At 40.6% G+C, this 25,151-nt stretch overlaps 1 protein-coding gene across 2 annotated transcripts; it reads right to left on the bottom strand.

The window, feature by feature from the left end:
- Positions 1-3,094: 3,094 nt before the first annotated feature.
- On the bottom strand, positions 3,095-23,814 carry LOC117265965 (uncharacterized). Of its 2 annotated transcripts, XM_033640822.2 has the most exons (11): positions 23,539-23,814; positions 16,423-16,488; positions 16,055-16,075; positions 15,649-15,921; positions 12,684-12,804; positions 12,355-12,530; positions 11,956-12,098; positions 10,520-10,667; positions 9,085-9,266; positions 8,897-8,989; positions 3,095-8,155 (listed from the first exon to the last, which is right to left on the bottom strand). In XM_033640822.2, exons 2-11 carry the CDS (start codon positions 16,466-16,468, stop codon positions 7,442-7,444), a joined length of 1,917 nt encoding a protein of 638 aa, XP_033496713.2. In that variant the 5' UTR covers positions 16,469-16,488; positions 23,539-23,814; the 3' UTR covers positions 3,095-7,441. The 2 variants fall into 2 exon arrangements, with proteins under 2 accessions (XP_033496713.2, XP_078027806.1); XM_078171680.1 differs by lacking the exons at positions 16,423-16,488; positions 23,539-23,814 and having other exon boundaries at positions 16,055-16,133.
- Positions 23,815-25,151: the final 1,337 nt, after the last annotated feature.

The following is a 25,151-nucleotide window of genomic DNA, read 5'->3' as shown; positions in this document are numbered from 1 at the left end:
CATGCTTCACAGTGGGAACCAGGCATGTGGAATCCATCCGTTCACCTTTTCTGCGTCTCACAAAGACACGGCGGTTAGAACCAAAGATCTCAAATTTGGACTCATCAGACCAAAGCACAGATTTCCACTGGTCTAATGTCCATTCCTTGTGTTTCTTGGCCCAAACAAATCTCTTCTGCTTGTTGCCTCTCCTTAGCAGTGGTTTCCTAGCAGCTATTTGACCATGAAGGCCTGATTGGCGCAGTCTCCTCTTAACAGTTGTTCTAGAGATGGGTCTGCTGCTAGAACTCTGTGTGGCATTCATCTGGTCTCTGATCTGAGCTGCTGTTAACTTGCGGTTTCTGAGGCTGGTGACTCGGATGAACTTATCCTCAGAAGCAGAGGTGACTCTTGGTCTTCCTTTTCTGGGTCGGTCCTCATGTGTGCCAGTTTCGTTGTAGCGCTTGATGGTTTTTGTGACTCCACTTGGGGACACATTTAAAGTTTTTGCAATTTTCCGGACTGACTGACCTTCATTTCTTAAAGTAATGATGGCCACTGGTTTTTCTTTAGTTAGCTGATTGGTTCTTGCCATAATATGAATTTTAACAGTTGTCCAATAGGGCTGTCGGCTGTGTATTAACCTGACTTCTGCACAACACAACTGATGGTCCCAACCCCATTGATAAAGCAAGAAATTCCACTAATTAACCCTGATAAGGCACACCTGTGATATGGAAACCATTTCAGGTGACTACCTCTTGAAGCTCATGGAGAGAATGCCAAGAGTGTGCAAAGCAGTAATCAGAGCAAAGGGTGGCTATTTTGAAGAAACTAGAATATAAAACATGTTTTCAGTTATTTCACCTTTTTTTGTGAAGTACATAACTCCACATGTGTTCATTCATAGTTTTGATGCCTTCAGTGAGAATCTACAATGTAAATAGTCATGAAAATAAAGAAAACGCATTGAATGAGAAGGTGTGTCCAAACTTTTGGCCTGTACTGTACATCAGTGTGACAAGAGCTACCTAAAATGACAGAAACCATCTTTGGGAAAAATTCATTTGACATGTACTTGACATGGGGTGGGGTTATGGCCTATGCTGCAGCCAGCCACCAGGGGGCAAACAAGACATTTTGGCTTCACTTTTGGGAAGCTGTCATGTCGTCCATTTTTATATATGCTCTATCTGTTGTAAGACCATCCCGCTCCCTATGAGAAGTTCTACTGAGAAGCCTTCTACTGCATAATGTTCCACCAAAAACCCTCACTTGGGGTTTATACAGGACCTTTCCATTTTCCAACGCTGTTAGCAAAAACACTTTTATATTCCAATGGTTTCATCTAGAGCCCACCCAGTGAGGCTCTAAAAACAATTAACTAGATCACCCATAGATCTTTATCCCATTAAATATGGTTTTAGTTTAACAAATGAGACCAAGGGAAACAACTTGTACAACCCACAACAATCATGGTTCACAATCATGTTTAAGGGGGTGGAGATGCCTTAAAATCACTACTGCTACAGCCTTTGCTATTTCAAATGGTACGGTAGGGTTGGAAACCGAAACTCAGTTCAAAGTTAGAACCAAATCCAAAATGCCAGGTATCAAGTACCTGTAAAAATAAATAAATAAATGCTAAAAAAAATAATTTTAGCAGACCATGTGGTATTGCATGACATGAACTGATGGTGAATATATCAACTATGGCAGAACATAGTAAAATAAATCGATTAAGAGGGACTCCAAATATGTCTATATCTAAAAATGAAATTTGAGTAATGGGTAAATATTTAATTTTCATTGTACATTTTAACACTGTCGTGGACCAAGCAGTCAAAGCACAAAAAACACAGGTTTAAAGTTAAAAAAGGTGGATTTATTTCCCCCCCAAAAAATAAATGTTGCAAAGGAAATGACCAAAGATAACAGAATTTGAGTTATAGTGCCTTTAAAAGAGGTCAACAAAACATAACTCTACTGAAAATAAGGCTCACAAAACTAGACATTAACTTAACAAACAGAGCTCATCGAATGAAACAATGGGGCAACATATACACTGGCTGATCAGACCAAATTAAACACAAAGGGGAGAACTTACATACACAACAACTAAGACTAACATAAAGAAACCCCTAATCCCCTCCCCATGATGTCACAGCCCCATCTTTGCCCAACTCCAACCATGAAGTGACCTTAGGTAACTCAAAACAAAGAGAAATGAATAAATAACTAACAAAATCAAATAGCAAAATGGCAAAACAATGTAAACTAAATGTGTCCACTTACTCTAGAAAACAGTGTGTTGTCAAATGCTAATAAATTTTAAACCAAACAACCTGGTGTTGTGTGCATTTTAAGTGACTGCAAACGTTTTGTGTGGCTGTGGGCACGGCCATCACAAACACCCATGTTCTCAACGATCCTTGAAGAACTCTTTCTTCCAAAAAGGGTTCTTCAGGAGAAAACAACCTTGGATTTCGGGACATCTTTCTCTATTTGCTAACATTGTATAGACAAAAATGATAAATTGATCATTAACTGATTTATCAGTGATGACAATAATTGCTAGTTGCAGCCCCATTTACAACAACTCCAGGATTATTAAATAAATTTGAAGAAAATACATAAAACATGCCTGTTACTGTCACCAAAAATGACTTTTTAATTATTAATGCACATAATATTTTACTATGAATGCTTCAGATTTTGAGAAAAATACATGTGATGAGATATGATGCCTCAAATGAATCTTGTAAAAGAGCTGAGGAAAACAAAGCACAGGGGAAGGTTGTATTCTGCAGCCGTCCTGGAGTTTCAGGGTCCATGGCAGGTGTTAACAGCATTATGATGTTACCTTTGGCCTGTTTATAAATATCTCCGTTGTGCCTGCTCAGCTATGACGTGTCCTGGCGAGGTTATGGAAGCTGGGATTAGTGGCACGCCAGGGGCCTGAGGGGTGAGAAAGTGGCGCGTGACACTCAAACAACAAATGATGGCTGACATTGAGTGAGACGAGTCACTGAGCTGGAACAGACAGCTCTGACACAGGACTGCCCTTCCTCGAGTTTGATTACCCAGAGAAAACAAAAGACAACAAGACAGCAGATGTCATAATCGCTTGTTTATTCTTAGTATTCCTTTAGACATGAAATAAAGAAAAAACTATTTTCTTTACAAAACATCTGTGTGAAGTGTTGTGCAAAAAGGGAGTACAGAGAGAACATGTGGGATGTCACACCACACCCAGGCCAGAACAGCAGAAGTAAACAGAGAGGATCAGGGCAGAGACAACTCACATATTGTGCAAGAAGTGCCAGTGGTATTAAAAGTAGTAGTTTCTTCTATTAGTAGGTTATCAGAAGTGGGTATGACACCAGAATCCCTCTGGCACCAGTTTGATGTAATAACTCCAATCCCACTAGACTGAGCCTTCTTTGAAATGCTGGTAACGTGTAAACCAAAGGCTATCTGCCTCTCTCACATCCCTACTCACTCTGGCTGGAGTGGCTCACAATCACTGACAGTATTCAGAAGCGGTGGTGCACGGAAATGCTGTCTGCAGTCTCTCATCAGTTGCTTACCAAAACATAACTCTGTGGGTTACCCACACAACGCTTTGTCATTCATCTGCTGCTATCATTGATTAACTCACATACCTCTATCTGTGCCACAGACTTGATTAATGAAATGGAAACATCCTCGCTTACAAGTAGAGCACGCTCAGCACTCTTAATGCTACTCAGAATCATCTGGAAACCTGACTTTCATCATTACTTTCATAATAATCACACAGTAAGTCACGTATCTCCTACACATTAGCATATCATAGGCCAGTCAGCGGTACCAGTCAGGTGTGCAAACAGCTTTCTAGAATACCATACCTATTAAGAAAAAGGTGCCATTAGGAGTGTCAGCAAATGACAGAATACAGGCCAACTATCCAGTATACGTTTTAGGCACTAAACAAAGACAAGAGTCAAGTTACAATATCTTTTACAATATGTTGTGGCTTCAAACACATTCACACTCATGACTTAAACACAGCACTTGTTTTCTTCACATTGCGAGACGATTTAAGCAGGCACATGAATACCTTACTCAGACGGGAAAAGCACATAAAGTACAGTTGTGTCATTCTGTACAAACTGCCTATGCATAGATTCAGCACGCACAAACACTCATAAATCATTCACACTGACACATAATGCTCGTCATAGGCATACACACTTAAACACAGAAACCCCAAACACCCCATGATGGCAACATTTAAAACATCACTCCTCTGGTCACACACACACACACACACACACAGACACAACTTTAGGACAATAAAAGCCTGTTTTTCATGTCGTGGGCATGCTGCAGTCGATGCTCTTAAGTGACGTAGGTTAAACATTTTAATACAACATGTAAATACTGTGAGAGATGCTGTTTGCTGTGAGTGCCGTCAAGTTGAAATGACAGTAACAGCAGATAATTGATCTAAAAAGATCTAATATAGTCTTGATGGATTTTTACAATATTTGGTTCTTAAATTAGTTCAAGACGTTAGTGAATATTAGTGTATATAGTATATAGTACTGTATGTGTATATATTTTATATTCTGGATTTAAGGTTGGTGAGAAATTTAAATTAGTTTTCTTCTTTATTTTTAAGTATAATACAACAACCGTTCTATACACTAAAAACATTCAGCCTTTATGGGGTTAAAATGGCGTACACATGCAATATTTACAAGGCTGGAAAGTGTATGTTTGGCTTGTATGGAAGCCCATTTCTGCCAATGTGACGAAAAGAAAAAAGATCCTGTATGTCATTATAATACAAGCTTTCTAAAAAAAAAAAAAAGACTTAATATCTCAAAATACGGGGAAACTTTCTCAGAATAATGACTCATCTCAAAATAAGGAGAAGCCTTTTTTTTTAAAAAAAAATGACTTAATATCTCAAAAAAATGTGTTAGAATATCAAAATAATGGAAACTTTCTCAAAATAAAGACTTCGTATCTCAAAATGGTGACTTAATATATCAACATTTTGGGAAACTTTGTCAAAATAATGACATGGTATCTCAGATTAGTAAGAGATTTCACAAAAACATTGACTTACATCTCACAATATTAATATAGTATCTCAAAAATAATAACTTGATATCTGAAAAATAATGACCTACTATCTCAAAATGACTAAATATCTCAAAATTATGACTTAGTATTTAAAAATATTTTGCAAAATAATGCCTTACTTATCTTAAAATAAGGACTTTGTATTTTAAATGTTGTTAGTATCTCAAATTAAGAAGCGTCCTCAAAATAATGAAAAAAAAAAACAAAACAAACATTTCTTAGTGTTTTGGAAAACTAAGTCATTTTTTTCTGTTTCTCATTATAGTGAATTACAGGATATCTTTTTTTTTCCAATCAGACTGGTGGAAATGGGTTTCCATAGTGTTTGTGTATGTGTGTATGGGGTGTGTGTATATGTATATAAAGACAATTATTAGTATTGCCCAAAACGGGTTTCTGGTTCCTTCCAGGCTAGAAATGAGGCATATATGTTTGAAATGTTTTACATTAGAATGCCTTTGCCCATGTGTACACACCATCTGAAACTGTTTATCCATTCAACATCGAGACCCCTTGATTTTTCTTTTTTTTTACTTTATATATTATATTTATTTATTTTAGTAACAAATCTGACATCTAAACCTATTTTCATATCATATGGCTTTTTAAAATGCTGACATTTCGCCTGATATTAATCAACTTGTTAGAAAATTCTATTAGTCAGGAAAGCTACAGAGAAAGGCCAGTTGGTCGAAGATGAATCTGCCTCTTAACAATGTTCCTACATCTCACTGATCATTTCATTGGATCTTCATGGCTATCATTTTGTGCTTCTGTCAAAAATCTGAAAATGCTTTTTGTTGATTTCAGTGCACCGAACCTGGACTGTCATTGATTTTCCAGTGGTCAGTTAAAACACGAGGTAGAGACATACATGTTGTAACACTGAAATTTATCTGCTAACCTCATCTGTACCATGCAGGAGTTTCAACTAACATTGATCTGTGTTGACGGAGCCTCCACATAGGTGATGTCGTGGCTTTGATAAAGGCCTCATAGGAGTATTTTGGAGCCATTAAAGATGCTAGGCATAAATGTTTAAGCTTTTGCCAAATTTCAGAGGGTCAAAGACACAGGAACTACTCTCTGTCATTGCCAACACAACCAAATACTTCAGAGGAAATTTCTAGTTTGAATAAAAAATAAATAAGTCATGATTCTAATCTCTGTCAAAGGCTGCGTACCTAATAGTTAAAACTGATGCCCGGCAAAGAAAAAGAGGGAAAGGATGAAGGAAAGAAGGAGGATCATTGAAGGAATGACTGACAAAACAGATAATGAAAGAAAGAAACAAGCAAGCACAAACTCACCAGACACTTTCATTCAGTATTTCACCTTTGGACAGCCCAACGTACAGCAGGAACATGGTGGTCCCATTAAGTGCCTGGAGTTAATGCTTGAAAGAGCTTGCTGTTAAACTGTAGGAATAATGGGATTTTTATAGAGCCACGGGGAAATCCAGATCAAAGGCAGTAAAGTGGTTGATCCGGACTTGAGGGATCAGTCTGCAAAACACATTTAATCATCTGAGATATCCACCCAGAGCCTGAATCTCAGAGTCTATAAATAGTTGGGTTAGTATTGTTAGTACGTTTTCTTGTGTGGGTAAATACGCTAAAGTATTTTTTTTTCTTTATGTCATCATGTATTGCTGATGTTTCTGAAGCCAGAGGACCTGCACAAGCGTATAACATCCATATTTCAGCTATGTACAGTGTGTAAACAAAAGGGGGCTTTCATTTTTGTTTTGATGATGCCCAATCCAAAGAATGTCATCACCCATTTTTGTAGGTTTGCGATGACACCGGCTAAAAAGGTCATGCATTTTGTCTGTTTTATCCACATGCGGACAGAGGAACAAGCATTGCTAAGCTAGTTAAGGCCAAATTAGAGATTCTAGAATATTATTGTTTTAATGAAATGTTGTAAACCTTTCTGGCTACCTCATTAGGTTAGAAAAGTCCGTATGTGGAGAACTATTTGTAAACTCTGCAAAGGAATTCATTTGCAGTCTGACAGTCTTACTATGAAGTTACCAAAAAACGAGGCTGCAAGGTGTATACAACAAAAATGTTAAACAACCAACAAGCCGCATTAGTTATGTGAAGATTTCCTGAATCGGAAAGTCTCAAAGGTTATGTGTTAGTTTTAGACAAGTGAGATACCGTTATCAAAGTGTGTTCAGGCATTAGACGTGTTAAATCGAAGTCCTCATCCCAGTTTCAGTGGTGTCTTCATTATTTGGTAGGGGGTGTTCGATTGTCTACAGTGGTGGTAGATGGAGAATATCTGTGGGGCTTCCCTTGGATTTTTGCAGGGGCAGTCCTCAGGTGGTGGTGGTGGTGGTAGTTGATTCCTCAGCCACGGTGCCGTCTTTGCTGGCCTCCAGCGCAGCACCGCTAGATTTCAGCTCCACTTCAGGGGTTTTCGGGGGAGCTGCTTTTGGAGTGGAGCCTCCGATAATATCAGTGTGATCTGGGCTTGGTTTGGAATCCAGGCCTGGCTCGGGTGTACCGTTGGTAATAGGTTCCGGTGTGGTTGGTTTGGGGGGCTCGGGTGTGGGAGTCAGGGCACTCTTGCTTTCAGGTGTTGGAGTGGGGGCCTTAGGTGCAGGTGATTTAGGCTCTGGGCTTGGGCTGGGTGTTGTCTTTGGATCAGCTGGACTCAGACCAGTCTTGGGCTCAGGGCTCGAGGCTGGGCTGAGCTTAACATCTGCTGGTTTGGGCACGTCCAGCTTTGCTTCCACTGGCTGATCAGGGGTCTTCTTGGTCTCGGGTGCTGGGGAGGCTTTAGTTTCAGCTACTGGACTGGACTTCATTTCCGCAGCTGGTGGAGCGCTTGGCATGGATTCAGCAGCAGCAGCAGACAGTGGACTTGGTTTGGTTTCAGAGGCAACGGAGATGTTTACAGCCACAGAGTCAAGGTTTTGATCGGGGGCATCAGCGTCAGTGTCCAGTGGGAGGGCAGTGTTAAAGCCAACGCCAGAGTCACTAGTCTCTAGGTTACCAATCCCAACCTCTTTAGAGGAAACCTCCAGACCCTGAGTTCAAACAGAAAACAAGGTAAGGCACATTTATTAGTTTAGTGCCCATCATCAAAAAGACAATTCAAAGTGCTTCAGAGAAGACATAAAAATTTGTTGAGACAAGATAAAAACAGACACACAAGCCCATATAAAAGGAACACAGAAACAGGATTTTAAACAGAGTAAAATTAAATGGAAGGTAATAATAAGCTAAAAACAGGATAATAAAAGTCACAGCTCAGTTACATTGCAGTGCAAGATACGAATGAATAGTCCCAAATTAAATTTAATAAAGGCAGTGGCAAACTCAAACCATTTAGGATTTAAAAGAACTGAGATTTGGAGCAACATCTCAGGCCCTCTGGGAGTTTGTTCCACACGTGTGCATTAAACCTCAGTCTCCATTATAGCTTTGACTTTGGTGACAGTAAGCATACAAACCCCAGAAAACCTGAGAGGTCTGGAAGGTTCAAAACATAGGAGCATATCAAAATATATATTATGGCCCTAAACCATCCAGTGCTTTATAAACCAACAGTAATATTATAAAAATCAATTCTTTGTCACACAGGAAGCCACTGCAAAGCTCTGAGACCTGGACTGATGCGATCCACTTTCTTGACCTGAGTGAGGACTCTAGAGGTAGCGTTCTGAATAAGCTGCAGCTGTCTGAACGCAGAAAACAGTATAAAATGCAGACATTATTAAAATCTCTCAAAGACTCAGTTTTCAGAGAGAAATATTACATATGCTCACTTTAATATCCACCTCAGTGCTCTGAGATTTCTCTGTGTTGTCTGCCTGGGAATGCTTGGATTCCTCACTGAGTTTGGTGATGTTCTGGACCACCTGTGAAGTGCACACAGACATATAATAGTCATCCATTATATCATCATCACTGTCATTGTCATTAACATTGTTAGTTGTACATTTGTCCCTCCAACCTGTCTGAAGGCCTCTCCCTCATCCTCTTTGCCAGCGTTCTGGGCGATCTTCTCCAGAGCAGCAGCCCTCTTGGCCCTCTTCTTCACTTTGAACAGGCAGGACAGAAGACAAACCAGCAGAAGAAAAACCAGCAGGCCCAACAGGGCGATGATGGCCACATACAGTGACTCCAGCCTGTAGGCTGCATGGAGGCATGGTGGGGAAGGGGAGAGAACAGGAATGGGAGAATAAATAATTCAACTGACCTTTTATTGACAAGTTGAAATTCCAGAGCATACACACAGTAGTAGAAACTGTTTTTTTTTCAAGCCACAACATAATAATTTTGATTCTGACATTATCATTTAGCAGCTACCAGCTAAAATATTGTAAACTAGAATTACTGCCTCACATTTGTATGCCTCTGCAAACCAGTCAAGTTCCAGTTTAATCCATGTTAGGCAAACTCATATCTCACCATAACAGCTGACAACAGATAGATGTTGCTGCAAAGAAGCTACAAAGATGGGCACCCATTACTGTCACCAATTCAGTATCTGACCAAATGTTACGTACTTCTGTTCCTGAGTTACAGCGTTGAAAAAAAGGCCAGAGTGTTTCTGCAGAATACTACAATGTCACACTGAAGTTGACCTTTTGAATATAAAATGTCATCAGTTCATCATTTTATCCTATTAGACATTTGTGTGAAATATTGTCACAATTTACGTATGAATTCTTGAGTTTTGCTTTATGTTTAACAAATTCTAATCAGTTCATCCCTGAGTCCAAGTGGACGTTTGTGCCAAAATTAGAAGAAATTCCCCAAAGGCCTTTTTGAGATATCACATTCACTAGAATGAGACAAATGTGAGGTCACAGTGACCTTGACCTTTGACCACAAAAATCTAATCACTTCATCCTTGGGACAAACCAGGCGTTTGTGCCAAATTTGAAGAAATTCCTTCAAGGTGTCCCTGAGATATTGTGTTCATGAGAATAGGACGGACAGACAGACGACACGGCTATCACTGGCATGGAGGCATAAAAAAGGCTCAGAAATAATAAGAAGCAGCCCTTTGACAGACTATTATGACATCATAGCCACAGAGTATTATGGGACTTTTTCTGGGAAGAAGAAAGACAAGCATTGTGAACCCACGTGTGTGCACTCCATAATTAATCTGGTATGCATCCATAATCAAAACCACAGGTTCACAAATCTAGTCTAACTGTTCCCTGTTGTGCCCTGTGCATTGCTGTGCTTCAACCTAAGTCAATAAAGTGCAGTGAACGAATACTGGGGTCCTGTAAAATGCATTCTGACCGATGTACCGGGGAAAAAGGCCATCTTAAGAATCAGCTGCTACAGTCCAACATCCGTCTTTCAGTTCAAATAAAAACCATTTAGCCCATTGTTCAACCATTCATTCTCAACCTCATCTCCATCCTTACGTTGTAATTCCAGGTGGACGTTGGATACATTGAACCCCAGTATGTCAGTAATTTGGAACTGGCCTTCATCTGCATTCTTGACCTGATCCAGATAAACCCATGAACCCTCTAGAGTGAGACGGTCTTCAAAACCCAGCTCCGTTTGGGCCTAGAAAAGACAGACATTATATACTTAACTTTAAAAAAACTGAACAGAGAAGATAACATTAATGAATGATGACATAGAGAAAATAACCTAAATACCATCACCTCAAACTCTGAAGTTAACAACACACATTGGACAAAGGTGTGTCATACTGGATGTCCATTAGCAGCATTTGTCTGACATAAAACAGGTCTGGCCTTCAGCATTAGCACTTAAGAAAGTTGTACATTTATTTGAGAGTTCACAGGTGATAGTAAGATGCTATGAAGAATACAGAGTATACTAGCTTCCCCCAGGAAATTATGGAGCTGAGGTGGGAAGCCACCGAGATCTCATCTCATCTCGAGATCCATTTAACTAACAGATGTGAACCTAAGCAATTAAAATCACATCAAATGTAATTGTTTTTGCTGTGGAAAATAGCGCCTCCAGTTAATGTCATATTTCATAAAACTGCATTAATTTTTCATGATGTCAGTCTCGGAGGTCTTTGTGCCAGACAAGATGGCCCACAGCTAGAAACAACAAGTTTTGTAGCTGAATATGAAATCTATTATTTACTGACTATGTTGTATGTTCAGAAGCATAAATCTGTACATTTTATAGGGATGGGAATTGCTAAGACTTTACTGATACCAATGCCATTATCGATTCTGCTTATCGATTCCCTTATTGATTCTTGATTAATTTTCTGTCTGGAATAATATAGGCCTGCTCAGGTTTGTGTTTTATCCCAGAGTCTAAACACAGTGTAGGAACAGTAGAAGGCATGCAGGTGACTCAGGAGTGACTGTTTAATTGTCTTCTTAGTCAAAGAAAAAACCCGCTAAGCCTGCCTGCGTGGCGCTAATGTCATTATAATAGGATATTTACCACCTGTAACAGACATGCTGCTCGAATGGGAAGCAGTTGCACTTGTGCGTAGAATGTCAAATACAAGGCTTTCCTGGAATTTAAGCCCATGTTTAGTATTTCCACCCCTGAAAATGATAATTTTACAGACATTATAAGCAGCGTTGTTGTCATCTTTCTTTGTGAAATGACGCTTTGGACTGCGTCTTGTTCTCTGCCATGGGTTCTTGTTGCAAGTTTCCAGCAGTGTAGACACACGAGTTTGACATAATTGTTTTTCAACTGACGCACATGATTTCCATTGATCGGACAATTTGGAGCCAGTTCTCAGTTGGAACCAGTTCTCAATTCTCATCCCTAACATTTTATAAAATATGGAGTACATAAATCTTAATTACAGCAGTGGTAGGACTAAAAAGAAATGAGTGGCTTCAGTTACATTTGTAAATTCTCCCTTGTCCAGCAGCAGATGGGGTACCGGGTTAGAGTTGGGGCTGTAGTAGAGGCGGACCAAGGAGCTGTTGAGAATCAGGTTGATCTTCAGTCTTTTGCCGTGTGGCAAGGTCACAAAATTTTGGTGCTCTGCGACACAGACAGACAGAGGACAAGAGAAGACGTACAATGAATACATCAAAGCTCTGTTTACAGGCCCATGGATCAACTAAAATGCATTAGCTTGCTAGAGCCCATTAACGTTTGGGTCTTTAAAAAGCCATTATGGCAGACAAGGGGAGCGTAATCGAAAGGAAACAACAACATCCTGATGGAAGGTGCCGGCAGCTTAAAACAGGTCAAGCATGGAAGACGGGAAGATATATGTCTTCATTTGTGCTCTCACCTCTGACGTTGAGACACACTTTCCTTTGAATATCACCTCGGGCATCCCTGACAGTGTAGCTACCCTCATCTGCACCCGTGACAGCGCTGAGGGTGACGTAGCGATCGTTGACACTGATTCGACCCTGGTAGCCATCCCTGGACATCTCTGTGCTGGTCAGCAGCACCAGAGCAGGTCTGCGGGAGGAAAAAGTCATAGAGGGTGAACTTTCCCTAACCTTTCTTGGTATGTCTCAAACACGCTGTCGCAATGAGTGCACATCATGGTAGGAAAATGTCATCACAGATTCTCTTTCGTTAAAATACCAGTGTAATTTTACTTGACTCTACCTAGATGTCAGGTTGGCCTCCACGGCACTGGGCCTGTACTCCAGGGTGATGGGAGGAGTCACCCCTACCAGTGGAATATGGTAGTTGTCTCCATATTTGATGACCTGCTCGTTGGAGCAATCTAGAAGGTAAAAGCAGGGTGGTGAACAGTTTATTCTTGAGTAAACAAATGCAACAAGGTTATTTACAGAGGACAGGAAGCTGCCTATCAAAGTGGAAAGGAGTGAAGCCTGAGAGAGAGTTTGTCTGCTTCAAGTGAAGGAAAAAATGATAGAGTTGAATATGAGAGAAAGGACAGATAGGGTGAAGGAGAGATAAGGGAAGAGGGAATAGCTTGACAGATGTGGCGAAAAGGGGGACAGATTGCAGAGAAAAGAGCACTGATCCAAAAATATCAGGGCAGCTGAAATGAAAGGGTAGAGATACAAACCAAATGGAGGGAACGGCAGCAAAGACAAGATAAAGACAGGAAAACAGCAGGGAGGGAAGGAGAGAGGAGTGGGTTGGTGGTTAAAGAGCTGCATAATTAGTGCCTGGCAGCTTTTCTGCGAGCACACACAAACACACGCACACCTCTTCGTCACATTACTCCCTCCATATGGCACGTCGTCCACATATTGCTCCGCTACAGTCGCCTTTATCTTCGCTGGGTTTGAGCCCACTCCCTCCTCTCGTGTGTGTGTTTGTGTGTGCGTGTTTATGTGTCTAATCTCATCAGAGTCAGAGTCATCACTGCTGCAACTTGTAACACTCTGAGGACAAACAGGATGTGTAACTGAGAGGTTTATTTGGCTGCTGACTGCATGATTACAGCAGGAGAGACGACAGCGCCTACACAACCATGACTCTGACTCCAGACCAGATATAAGAGGCTTATTCTTCATCCCGCGGTTGTGGCTCTGATGTCATCCAGTGGTGGAGGAAGTATTCAGATACTTTAAAGGTCTAGTGCAAAGAATTTAGTAGCAGTAAGGGATGCAACCAACTAAAACTTCTCCCACGTGCCAAGCATGTAGGAGAACTATGGTGGCTGACGTGAAAATGGATATTCTAGGACAAAATGGAGGACTCCGTGGAGGAAGACCTGCTCCATATCTAGATATAATCAGCTCATTTTAAGATAAGGAAAAAACAATTATTATTTTCATGTGATTATACACTACACAAAAACATAATCATGAATATTATATGCCGTTTCTGCCAATATATGCCCCTAAATCCTGCACTGGACTTTTAAGTAAAATAACAATACCAAAGAGTGAAAGCTCTCCATTACAAAGTCCAGCACTGAGAGCACTGAAGTATTATAAGTAAAATGTTCTTTAAGTATAAAAAGTAACAGTATTCAATGCAGAAAACTGTGCCCTCTGAGTGTTACGTTAAAAATCATATTATTGGATTTAAACATTTATGCATTAATGTGAAAGTGGCATTTGCTTTTGTCGAGGTGGGGCTAATTTTCACAATTCTATATACAAATAGACAGTTGGATCCATAACAACGTATTTATATGTTTTATAAGACTGTCATATTAAGTGAAACCTGCAAATTAACAATAACTTTAGCTGTCAACTAAATGTTATGAGTTCAAAAGTACAATATTTTACTCTGAAATTTAGAGGAATGGGAGTATAAAGTGACATAAAGTACTCAAGTAAAGTACAAGTATCTCAAATTTAACTAAATACTTAAGTAAATGTACTAAGTTACATTCTACCACTGTTTTATTCGATATGCTGCCATTTAAAATTGAAGCTGAACTGACAAAAAAAATAATTTGCAACAATTTTAATCATCTTTGAAGTCATTTTTCAATGCAAAATGCCCCAAATTCACATTTTTTACTGTATTATTTTGTCTTTTATGATAGTAAACTAAATACCTTTAGGTTTAGGACCACCGCTAAGATAAGACAAGGAATTGACAACACCAGAAGATATGACTGCAAAATTTTGATGGACATCTTTTACTATTTTTGCCATCTTTTTGACTTAATGTTTCATTAATTAATTGAGAAACTAACCATCAGATTAATTGATAATGAAAACAATTGTGTGTTGCAGTCCTATTTGAGACTCATTATTAACTGTCATGGTTGAACAAGTTTTGTATTGTACTTGATGGGATGATTTATAAGTGAAAAACATCTCCCAAAATAAAACAATGCTTTATCTCTGCTTTGCAAGGTTTACAGCAAATCAAATAGCAAAATGCTTGGATAATTAATTACTGTGTATCTTAAATTGTCACAGCTCAAGTTTCTCAGGTTATGTTTTTATTTCATTCATTCATGTTGTTTCCTCTTTGACTTGAAACTCTCATCTCCTCTCATTTCAGATCACTCCACTCCCTGTGTGTTTCTCTTCCTTTTGATGACTTCACCTGTGTCTGATTGTCTGTCCCGTCCTGATTATCCTCACCTGTGTCTCGTCATCCTTCCCCTCACCAGTGTGTGTCTTGTTTTCTCTCAATGCCAGTTTATCTTAGCTCCTTGTGTGTCTAGTGTTCCAACCTTTTGTTGCCCTGTATCCTTTTCTTTGTTTTCTGGATTCAGCCTGTTTATTGACTCTGCCTCATCCCTATTGAATTCGTTTGCCTTCACTGATAGTCCTTCTGTGTGCCGAACCTACCTTTTGACCAGTAAAGACCATGTTATTTTACCCAAACTGCCTCTGTGTTTTTAAGTCCACTCTCACCTGGTTCACCAGTTGTTACAAAAATTTAATTTTGTTGGTCTCATATTAAAAGTGCAATTTAAAGCTGTATTAATGAATAAAACACTACTTTATTATGTGGATTTGTAACATGTCCGTTTAGCATGATAGATGAGGTCATCCAAAAAGAACTGATAGTTATATGATTTTAACTTTATAAATTTGGGTCTTAGATTTAAAGAAGAGTTTTGAAGTTGAGGCTACACTTCATTACCATTCATAATGTATCATACATTGATGTCACGCAGTACCTCGGACTATCAGCGTAGTGCGTCTAATGTCGTCTGGGTTCTCTAGACTCTTCACGGTGTACACGCCCTCGTCTCCCTCGCCAACAGCTTCTATGATGAGGTAGCTGAGTTGGCTGTTGAGTCTGGCCCGACTGCTGACCAATTTGCCGTCACGCATAAGGAACACGTCACCCGACCGAGGAGCAGACCTGTTCCGAAATGTGACCTCTGAGCGTGAGGGCAGCATGATGTGGAAATCCTCCCCATGAAACAAGGTCTTGGAGTCCTCATTGACTGGATTATATGATGAACAACAGAGGGAAGAAGTGTTGACAAACTCATAGAAGGGCATGAAAAGTTCATAATTTATAATTGATGAGTGATACACTCAGAATTATATGTGATGCACTGGTACATTAAGTCTTACCTTTAACAGGGGCGGAAAGAGCTGTTAACAAAGATGAAAGGAAAGACAAATTAAGCATATCAATAATGACTCTTTTCATCCACTGTCACACTGCAATACAATGAATGAATCATTGTTTTATTTACTCTTTTTTTCCCCATATCCTTTTAGATTACTTCACATACTGTTTATAAGACAAACTCAGTGTTCCAGCAACCTCAAACTGACCTTAAACTATTAAATAAAACAGTGTTCCTGGGCAAATAACACATGCAGCACGATCAGCTGCCAAAAGATTGAACACTGACACTGATGGAAGACGACAAAATTTCCATATTTTCAGATCTCTACTCGAGGGAACAGCTTCACACATTTTTTTCCAAACATACCTGTGGCGAGCAGAAAGCTGAATGCGATCATGCTGACTGTCCCCATTCTGGCTGATTGTTTTGTGCCTGGAAGGAAAGAAGGAAGATGGATGTGTTCATGGAGAGTCTACAGAGTAGGCAGCATTATTTTACTGCTTTGAGAGCTGAACATACATCACTCTTTTGCTTTTCTTTGTTGTATATTTCCGTATGTTCTGAATCAGTAGTGAGGGTGTTTTTTAGAGGGCAGGCAGATATTCCTGGACCCTTTTGCTTATTCATAGTGAAACTGGTGTATGACATCATCCCAGAATATCACCCTATGATGACTGAAGCATCCACCAAGGCACTTACAATGAACTTGACACTCATGAAAAGACAAAGTGTGTTTTGTTGCTCTGCATCCCTCAGAAGCAAGACTCTTATTTTAAAGTGGCTGTTTGTCTTCATATATTTATATTTTATGCGGGCAGCACGGTGTACAGTGATTATCACTGCTTCACAACAAGATGGTTATTGTGAACCCACAGGCCAGCTGGGGCCTGTCTGTGTGGAGTTTGCATGTTTTCCCCGTGTCAGCGTGAGTTCCCTCCTCCTTCCTCCCACAGTCCAAAGACATGCAGGTTAAATGGTGACTCTAAATTGTCTGTAGGTGTGAATGTGAGTGTGAATGGTTGTCTGTCTCTAAGTGTCAACCCTGAAATAGTCTGGCGACCTGTCCAGGGTGTACCCTGCCTCTCGCCCAATGTCAGCTGGATTGGCTCCAGGCCCCCTGCTACCCGTAAGTGGATAAGCGATTACAGAAAATGGATGTTTGTCTTTATAGACTGTTTTGCTGGAATCGCGTTGCTAGGCAACAGCTTGGGTCTCTGAGTGTGGTTACATGGACATGAGTAATCTGTTTATGATCGGGTTTTTGGAGTATCTGGTTTATGTGTTTGAGCATGTAAACACCATATTCCATTTATGAGAAACCCGAATATGCTGGCTGGTATACTCTGAAAGAAAGCAGGGTGTATATGGCGAATATAATAATGACAATATAATAATTCATAGTGTCCTTGTATCCCCACAGGAAATACAAAGGGACCCATTTAGAATGATTATGATGTCATGATTGAAATGTCTGTATGAGAAATGACAAGGATTTCAAATACAATGACTACTGCTGTTTCAATATTGGCTGAAAATACGATTACAACTCCCTGGCTCAGATCCTACATTCAGATCACTCCCAAAATGTAATCAATTGTTCCTTGGATCGAGGTTGATCTGTGCACCAAATATAATGGGAATCTCTTTATTGGTTATGCAGATTTCTTGCTGACATATAAGCACAAACACTCACGCCTTCCCAACAAATTAAGTTTGTATCTTTAGTTAACTGTCAAGAATCTGTGAAAACTATGTGAAAATTATTAACAGAAAAGTGTCAGCAGATAATAAAGAATAAATTTGCATCATTCTTAAGTGTTGTGAAGTGCAACGTCAATGTCAGTTATCTAAGGTGTTAAATGTTCCTCGCTGCATAATCCTCTTGCTGCAAGATTAAGAAGGGCATGGATCTCTTTCTTAGCAGGAAAATACACTGAAGCTTAAAAAGTCTTCAAACATGTCCACAAAGGTAAGAGGAACAAACATAATTTTCACATTATCATTGCCACAGGCAGGTTTCTGAGAAGAATCCTGATTAATTGCAGTGCTGAGGGGGATCTTGATGATGTGAGCGGCTCACGTCCGTGCCGAGACATCAGAGGCAACACATCAAGGGGTCGGAGCAAAAGAAACGTTCCTGTGGTTTTCATTTTTAGAAGGCCAGGAGGGGAGCAGTAGGAAACACCTGCAGTGTTCACAGTCAGGGAGAGCAGCAGCTAGGTAGCATGCAGTCAAGGTTACCTATATGCTGTAAAAGTATGTACAACCTCATTATAATTTTATGACTGTGCTCAATTATTCATATGAAACAGTTTTAACTCGTATACCGTGAGGCCAACATTGTCCTTCTCTCTTTCTTTTGTCTTCTCTTGTACATATTCTCCAAAGTGGATTAAGAAACACATATCGGGCCAACATCTCTTCAATCTCCTCATTAAATTACCTAGGTGTGTCCCGGGTAATGTTTTATCAGGGGAAGACATTGCTTTTAAAGCACTTGGCAAAACTACAAATAAATCAAAAATGTCTGTCTAGAAAAGCCTAACTGTTGGATATAGCAGCCTTAGAAATGCTAGCTGGAGTTGGTGTTGTGCCACTTTGATTATGCTGCCACCCTTTGGTACAGTACCTCTTCACAATCTCTTATTAACAAATTACAAACTGCACAAAATAAGCTAATAAGACTGGTTTTAAAGCTGTCCCCCGGACACACCTTAATGTAGTTCATTTTAAAAATCATACCTTTTCCCCATGGATAAAAGGGTGGTGCAAATAAAGGTAAGATTCTGCATAAATCTGCACCAAACCAAATATTCTAATCTAGAAAAACACAACCACTCCTGCAACACTAGAGGCAGTCTAACACATTTAATTCCAATGAGACGTAAAGGTTCAGTGTGTAGGATTTAGGGGGATAATGAGTATGTTTTCTTGTGTTTAATCCCCTGAACATAGGAATTGTCATGTTTTTGTTATCTTAAAATAAGCTGTTTATATTTACATAGAGAGCAGGTCTTCTTTCATGGACACTGCCATGTTGCATCGCCATGTTTCTGCACTAACCCAGAACAACAGGGCTAGTTAGAAGTCACATAGGCAACAAGCAGTGTTGGAAAAACACTGATTTTTTTTTTAAAAGTGAATTTGCTTTATTCTGTGTTTTTACAGCTTTAAATTGCCTGGTCCATTTGTACTGGAGAGGAAAAGACCTCTGTGGACAATTCACCCTCCTGGTAAAAACCTCCTAAACGTCTGGCTCTTAAGTTATCAAGGAAAACAGGTGAGCAGGTATTAGCAGGTGCTGGGCTAGCAGATCATCTCCAACGTGCCAAACAGCTTAAAAGACACACTGACTTGTAATGTCTGACTGATTTATTCAATATTTATACTGGTTTTAATCACCCAGTCCATTTGTTTTGGAGAGGAAGAGACCTCTGCGGATAACTTGGTTCCTGATTAGAACCTCTTGAACAATGATCACTGAAGGAATTCCAACTGGTAGTTCACACTTTGCACATGGGAGACATTTTAGCTGGTAGAAATCTGCCATCCTCACCTCTAGATGCCACTAAATCCTATACACTGCTCCTTAAAACATGATTCGGGAAAAATACTTTTTTTTATATGCAGCCACATGTCTAGTTTAACGTCATTCTTGCTTGGCACTTTTGTACTCGATCTGGCATCTTGCACTGCCACAATTTTAATCCTTGACAATTTTAAATATCTTATACGGAGTCTGTCATTGTGATCATCCTGTCATGTATGTTTTAAATCTTGTCAAAATAATCTATTCGTCATTAGGCTATTAAATCCCACCAATAACTCCCTTAAGAGACTATCTGCAGAGAATCTTGCCGTCCCTGTAAATCCAATTTATCTCCCATTGCCTAGAGGTTTGTATTAGACTTAAGACATTAAAAAACAGCCTGTGGTGCATCTTTTGTTTAGAAATCAATGACAGTGTCATTATCACTTAATAGCATACCTGAACTCAATTTAAAACCAGGGTCATGAGTAGATTTATGAGTCAAAGTTAGTGTTGTTTTAAGGCCACACCAACAGGCATTTATGCATTTATATCTTAAACAGGCACTTTCCTTTTTAAGTGTATGTGCATGTTTACCAGGGCCACCTGGCTTTGGATCTCTGTCAAGGATTGTTTATTGATTGTGTGCCTGATTTTAAACACAGAATAATTCATGAATCTTGAGATAATTCAATTCCTGGGGATCTTAGCGATGACTTGGCTGAGTTTCCAACAGGAGATGTCCAGAAGAAGATGCGCTACAGAGCAAACACATTTTCTGCACAACATCATGGCGGTTTCGGAGAAGATTCGTCATTAATTGCAACACCGAGGGGATTATAAAGATGTGAGCTGCCTTATGCTACACTGAGGCGTCTGAGGCAACACATCAAGAGAGTTTGTGCAAAAAGAGATTTTGCTGCGGTTTTCATTTACAAAGCCCAGGAGGGGACTGGGAGGGGACACCTGCAGTGCTCACACTCACACTTTGCAGCAGCTAATAAACATGCAGCAAAGATTAAAGTGTCTCATTGTAACACAGGAGACATCACGAGACATCCCACTCCTGCTGGAAATGACGAAGCAGTGAGCCATCACCACACTGCATAAAAGCCGAAGTGTGCACTTTCTGCACTCCTGCCACCTGGCTGTCTGTCTTTGTAATTTGAACATATTTTTAAAGATCAACAGCAGAGCAGCCATTTCCTCTTATTGTTTACTGGAAATAATTCACATTTCACAGTGTCCGATTCTGACAATCAAAGTTGCTGTTTCACAGAAGGCCTCACAAAGCCCTCTGCACTGTGTCTGCCACATACGCGCACCACACTCTGGGCACAAAGCCCAAAAGCCCACAGATTTTATTGTATCTGAAACAAAATATGGAACAAAGCTGCGTCACACAGACCAATGTCTCTTGCCAAACAAACCTTTAGTGTCCTTTTCTAGAGCCATCTATATAACTCAGATTACACTGTAATTTTATTACTGCAGCACTCATCCTTGTTGTGGGAATACTTTATCTTCCTTTCCGGATTTAAAGGATCATTTGAGGTGTCTGCATCATGCACTGATTTTTCCAACAAAAAAAACCCTGACTGTTGACCCCTGTAGCCATCAGCATTTAATTAATACAGCAATCTGAGATGTAGGTTGGCTCTGAAGAATGAGAACCGTGTCCATCTGTTTGTCACAGCAGTAGGCCTCGTGGAGTCACCACAGCCAATCTGGTGTCCGTACACAAGATCTGTGAGGCAAAAAAAAAATCTTTTCCCTCATTTCTGTGTGATTTTTGAGCATTTGGGGATAAAGCTAGCACTGCCTCACTGAGCACAAACATGCGAGACCATGGAAACATGCAATAAGCTATATTATAAGCTTATTCACACATTGACCTCTAGGCTGTAAACACTGGACACAGACATGAACGCCATCTGCTATCCTTCCCTGACTCTCCCTCCCTTCACTTGGCTTCACTCAGTCTTTATTTTACCTCACTGGATTCTCCACTCTTCTCTCTTTTCTTCCATTTTCTCACTTCTGTCACCATTCTCACATCTCAAAGTGTTACTTTCCACCACCATCACGACCCTGTTCAAGCCTCCCTGTCCTTTAACGTTCTATTGCCTCTGTTTGACAGCTCCGTGTCATGTCTCGCTTGCTTTCCACCACATGTTGTCTTCTCAGTATAACTCCTCTCAACCCGAAACCCTCCGCTGCCGATCTTGGGGCATCTCTCTCATTTCCCTTTCTCTCTGTTTTATCACGTCTCTTTCATCCTCTCCTCCTCCTTATCTTATATAATCCAAGCCAGTGCATCCCACTCTGAAATCAAAGCCCGTGCCTGTGTTCCTTCTAGCTCCAAACTCCCTACTTACTGGATGGACAGACTGGTCTTTGTCCGAAGGTTTAAAGAGGCGGAAATGCCTTCAATGACTGCAGATGTGGGGACCCTACAAAGCCATCTCTGTGTCTTTACCCTTCATCATTTCTCTTTCATTTTCTCTTTTCTTTACGCAAGTGATGAGGAGAAATGGCTCTACATGGGGACCCTCTGACGATGAGGAGGCAAGAAGTGAGCTCAAACACACATTTACAGGCACACAGATGCACCGACTGTGCCTTCCTCTCGCAGCGCTGGACATTTATAAAACATGAGGCATCAAAAAGAGAAAAAAAAGGATTGCTGCACCAGGAGAAACACGTGAAAATGGCCGAGTGTTTACTTCAGGGGCTCCACTTTCAAACAAATATAGAGTTTCTCTTTGCTAAAATGAGATGCATTAAAAATTCTTCCACTATGATTATCCCAACGGTCCAAACTGCTACCCTCTGCATCACAACAACCCAGATCACATTTCAGATCGGCATGGCAGAAAGAGATGATGCAGGGAAAAACAGGCTCCAAACAACCAGAAAATGTTCTGACAAAATCCAAATGGATAATTTCTGAAGTTTATCTTGGAGAGGGGAGCCTATAGCAACTGACAACCTATTTTCCTTCAAAGCTGGCTGCAGTGAACTAAAGGATGAGACAGGTTTCCACCGTATTGCTTGCACCTGTCAGATTCATTAAAATCAGTGGACATGAGGGAGGAGCGGGGGCAGAGAGAGGGGTGGTGGTGGTGGTGGTGGTGGTGGTGGAGCTGCGTGCATGTATTGACAAACACACAAGGACAAGAGCACAGAAGACGTGGAATTTACATGGTAGGAAAAAAAAGATGAGATTATAATACAGCCATTGCTCTTGTGTGCTTAGGCCTTCATGCAGCTCTGGTCACAGTCTGTAAGCAGCAGCACACTGCAGGCAGGAGGCAACAGCCAGAGAGCCTCCGGGCTACAGCATCTTCTAAGATAATGGATGCTATTAAGCTTTTAAGTGTAAGGAATATATCACCTATTGGAGCATAAACTTCCTTTATGGAGAGAAGGCATGCCTGCGGAAAATGGGACTATTAAATGCATAATTTTGGTATGATAATAATAATGGTAATAGTGATAATAGTGATTCTTGTTTTCAATTGAGGTGGACAAACCAGTTTAGATTTAATCCACCTGTTTTAATTCAAACTGTTTACATAGCTATAAGGCAATACATCTGACATCATATTGCATCCAACAAAATAAATCTGCATTATATTGAATCCCACCAAGAGGCTGAGAAATAAAAATATATATATATATAAAATGAAGGCAAAGCCGGCTCCATCCCGGGACCATTCAATCAGCGCAACAATCATCATATATCACACCTTTCCTCATTGGCAGTATAATCTGTGGTTGGTGATAAACCTCCCAGCTTTAAGTCTGTCAGTCACCTCCGGGCCGGGATAGCCGATAAGCGCATCAACCAAAAAACTGCAGAATTTAACCCGTCACGCACCAGTCAGATTTCAGGACATCCGCACATGCATGTAAAGGCAAAGAAAAACAGCGCTGTGCAGCTCACCTACCTTTGACTGGGCCGGTCGGAGCTGCGGTGCAGTCAGAGGAGATGTCGGGATGCTCTCAGAGGTGAAAATCTGTGCGGACGATGCCTGTTTTCTCCCTCGTCGTCTCCCTCCCTTCCAACCTCGCCCCCCTCAAGAGCAGCACTTCACGACTCGGGCTCAACATTTGGAAGGTGTTCAGAATATGTCGGGCTCCGCTCACTCCTCGGAGCCACTCGACTCGTGTCGGGAAACACCGTCACTCCCTGAAAGACACCTATGGTCATCTCAAAGTGAGGAGGGGGTTTGCTTATGGAGATGTCAAACAGGCAAGTGATGCTGATTCAGCACACAGCTATGCGTCTGTAAACACATTAAGCCCAGACATTATGTCCAAAGTGGATGATAATGTGTTGTGAACTACATGGATGCCTTGATGCATTGCTCACCATCACATTATCTTTCTACAAAAGTTTCACACAATAAAACATTTCATTGATTACCTTCAGAAAAAAGTGCATTTCATCGGCTTTAAAGGGGAGCTACATTAATTTTCAGACTTCATCCATGTTATTCCTATGGTCTAAGACAGTCCAAAAATATTAGTAAACATGACAAATTGCCCCCTAAATCCAAAATCTAGAGTGCTAAAACTCAAATTTTTGAATTGGGACCAAAAATCTTTGCTAAGCCCCGCCCCTTTGTGATGGTCTGACAAGCTGTCGGAGTAAGCATGGAGCCCACTCTGTAATTAACTGCACTCCCTAAAGTAATATTATCATATTTTTGGAAAACTGAAACAGTGATTGCAGAGAGAAGCAGACAGAGGGGTCTACAGTCTGTGTTTGAAGGATATATCCAGGATGTCAAACTGACTCAGCAGCAACAACAGGTTAAAAAGACAAAGATAGTTAGAAGCTAAAGCCGAACTATAGGCTGCAGATCACAGTGTAAAAGTGAACCACCACATCACTGCTGATCGACACAGAAGACAATGAATATAAAGGGAAACTTTGCTGATATTGAACCAGCTGTGTGGCATCGCAGTGTGTGCAGATGAACCGTGTTTGGCTTGACCCAACTGTGCCACTGCCAGCACACGGACCTCTGCCACTGGACGGGCAGGGATCTCCGTGGGAAGTCAAACAACTTTCATGTGATGACACACAGGTGGTTGAATATCAGCAAAGTTCCCCTGCTTCCCTTCACTGGTTCCTGTACAGCAGGGTCAGTCTTTTGTTCACTGTTATAATCATTAAAAAGCAAAAGCAGCATGTGTACATTCAGTAGGCTATATCTTCAGTAGCTAGCTAGCTAACCCTACACTTTTCAGGGTTTGATTTTGGTTTTGGAACAGGGAAGAAACGTATATCTTTTTCCAACCTCTCCAGGTAACGAGTATCATTAATACACGACGTGCCCCAGGCACAACATTTAACTCCAAATCCACAAAACCAGCCTGAAAATGAAGGAAATCTGAAATGATCGCATTAGATTCAATGGAGCACAGCTGTGTTGTTGTCAGGCCCTGGTCTGAGCCGGCCCGATGCTACGTTATGATTGGCCTGCGTCTGGGGGCGGGAATTAGCAAAGGGTCAATTGGGAAAGATGTTAGTGATGACACTGAGTGCACCTTT

The sequence above is a fragment of the Epinephelus lanceolatus genome, chromosome 10, assembly GCF_041903045.1.
Source record: "Epinephelus lanceolatus isolate andai-2023 chromosome 10, ASM4190304v1, whole genome shotgun sequence".
Taxonomy (NCBI): domain Eukaryota; kingdom Metazoa; phylum Chordata; class Actinopteri; order Perciformes; family Serranidae; genus Epinephelus; species Epinephelus lanceolatus.
Note: the sequence above shows the minus strand (reverse complement) of the source record. Positions and strands in the feature narration are given on the sequence as shown.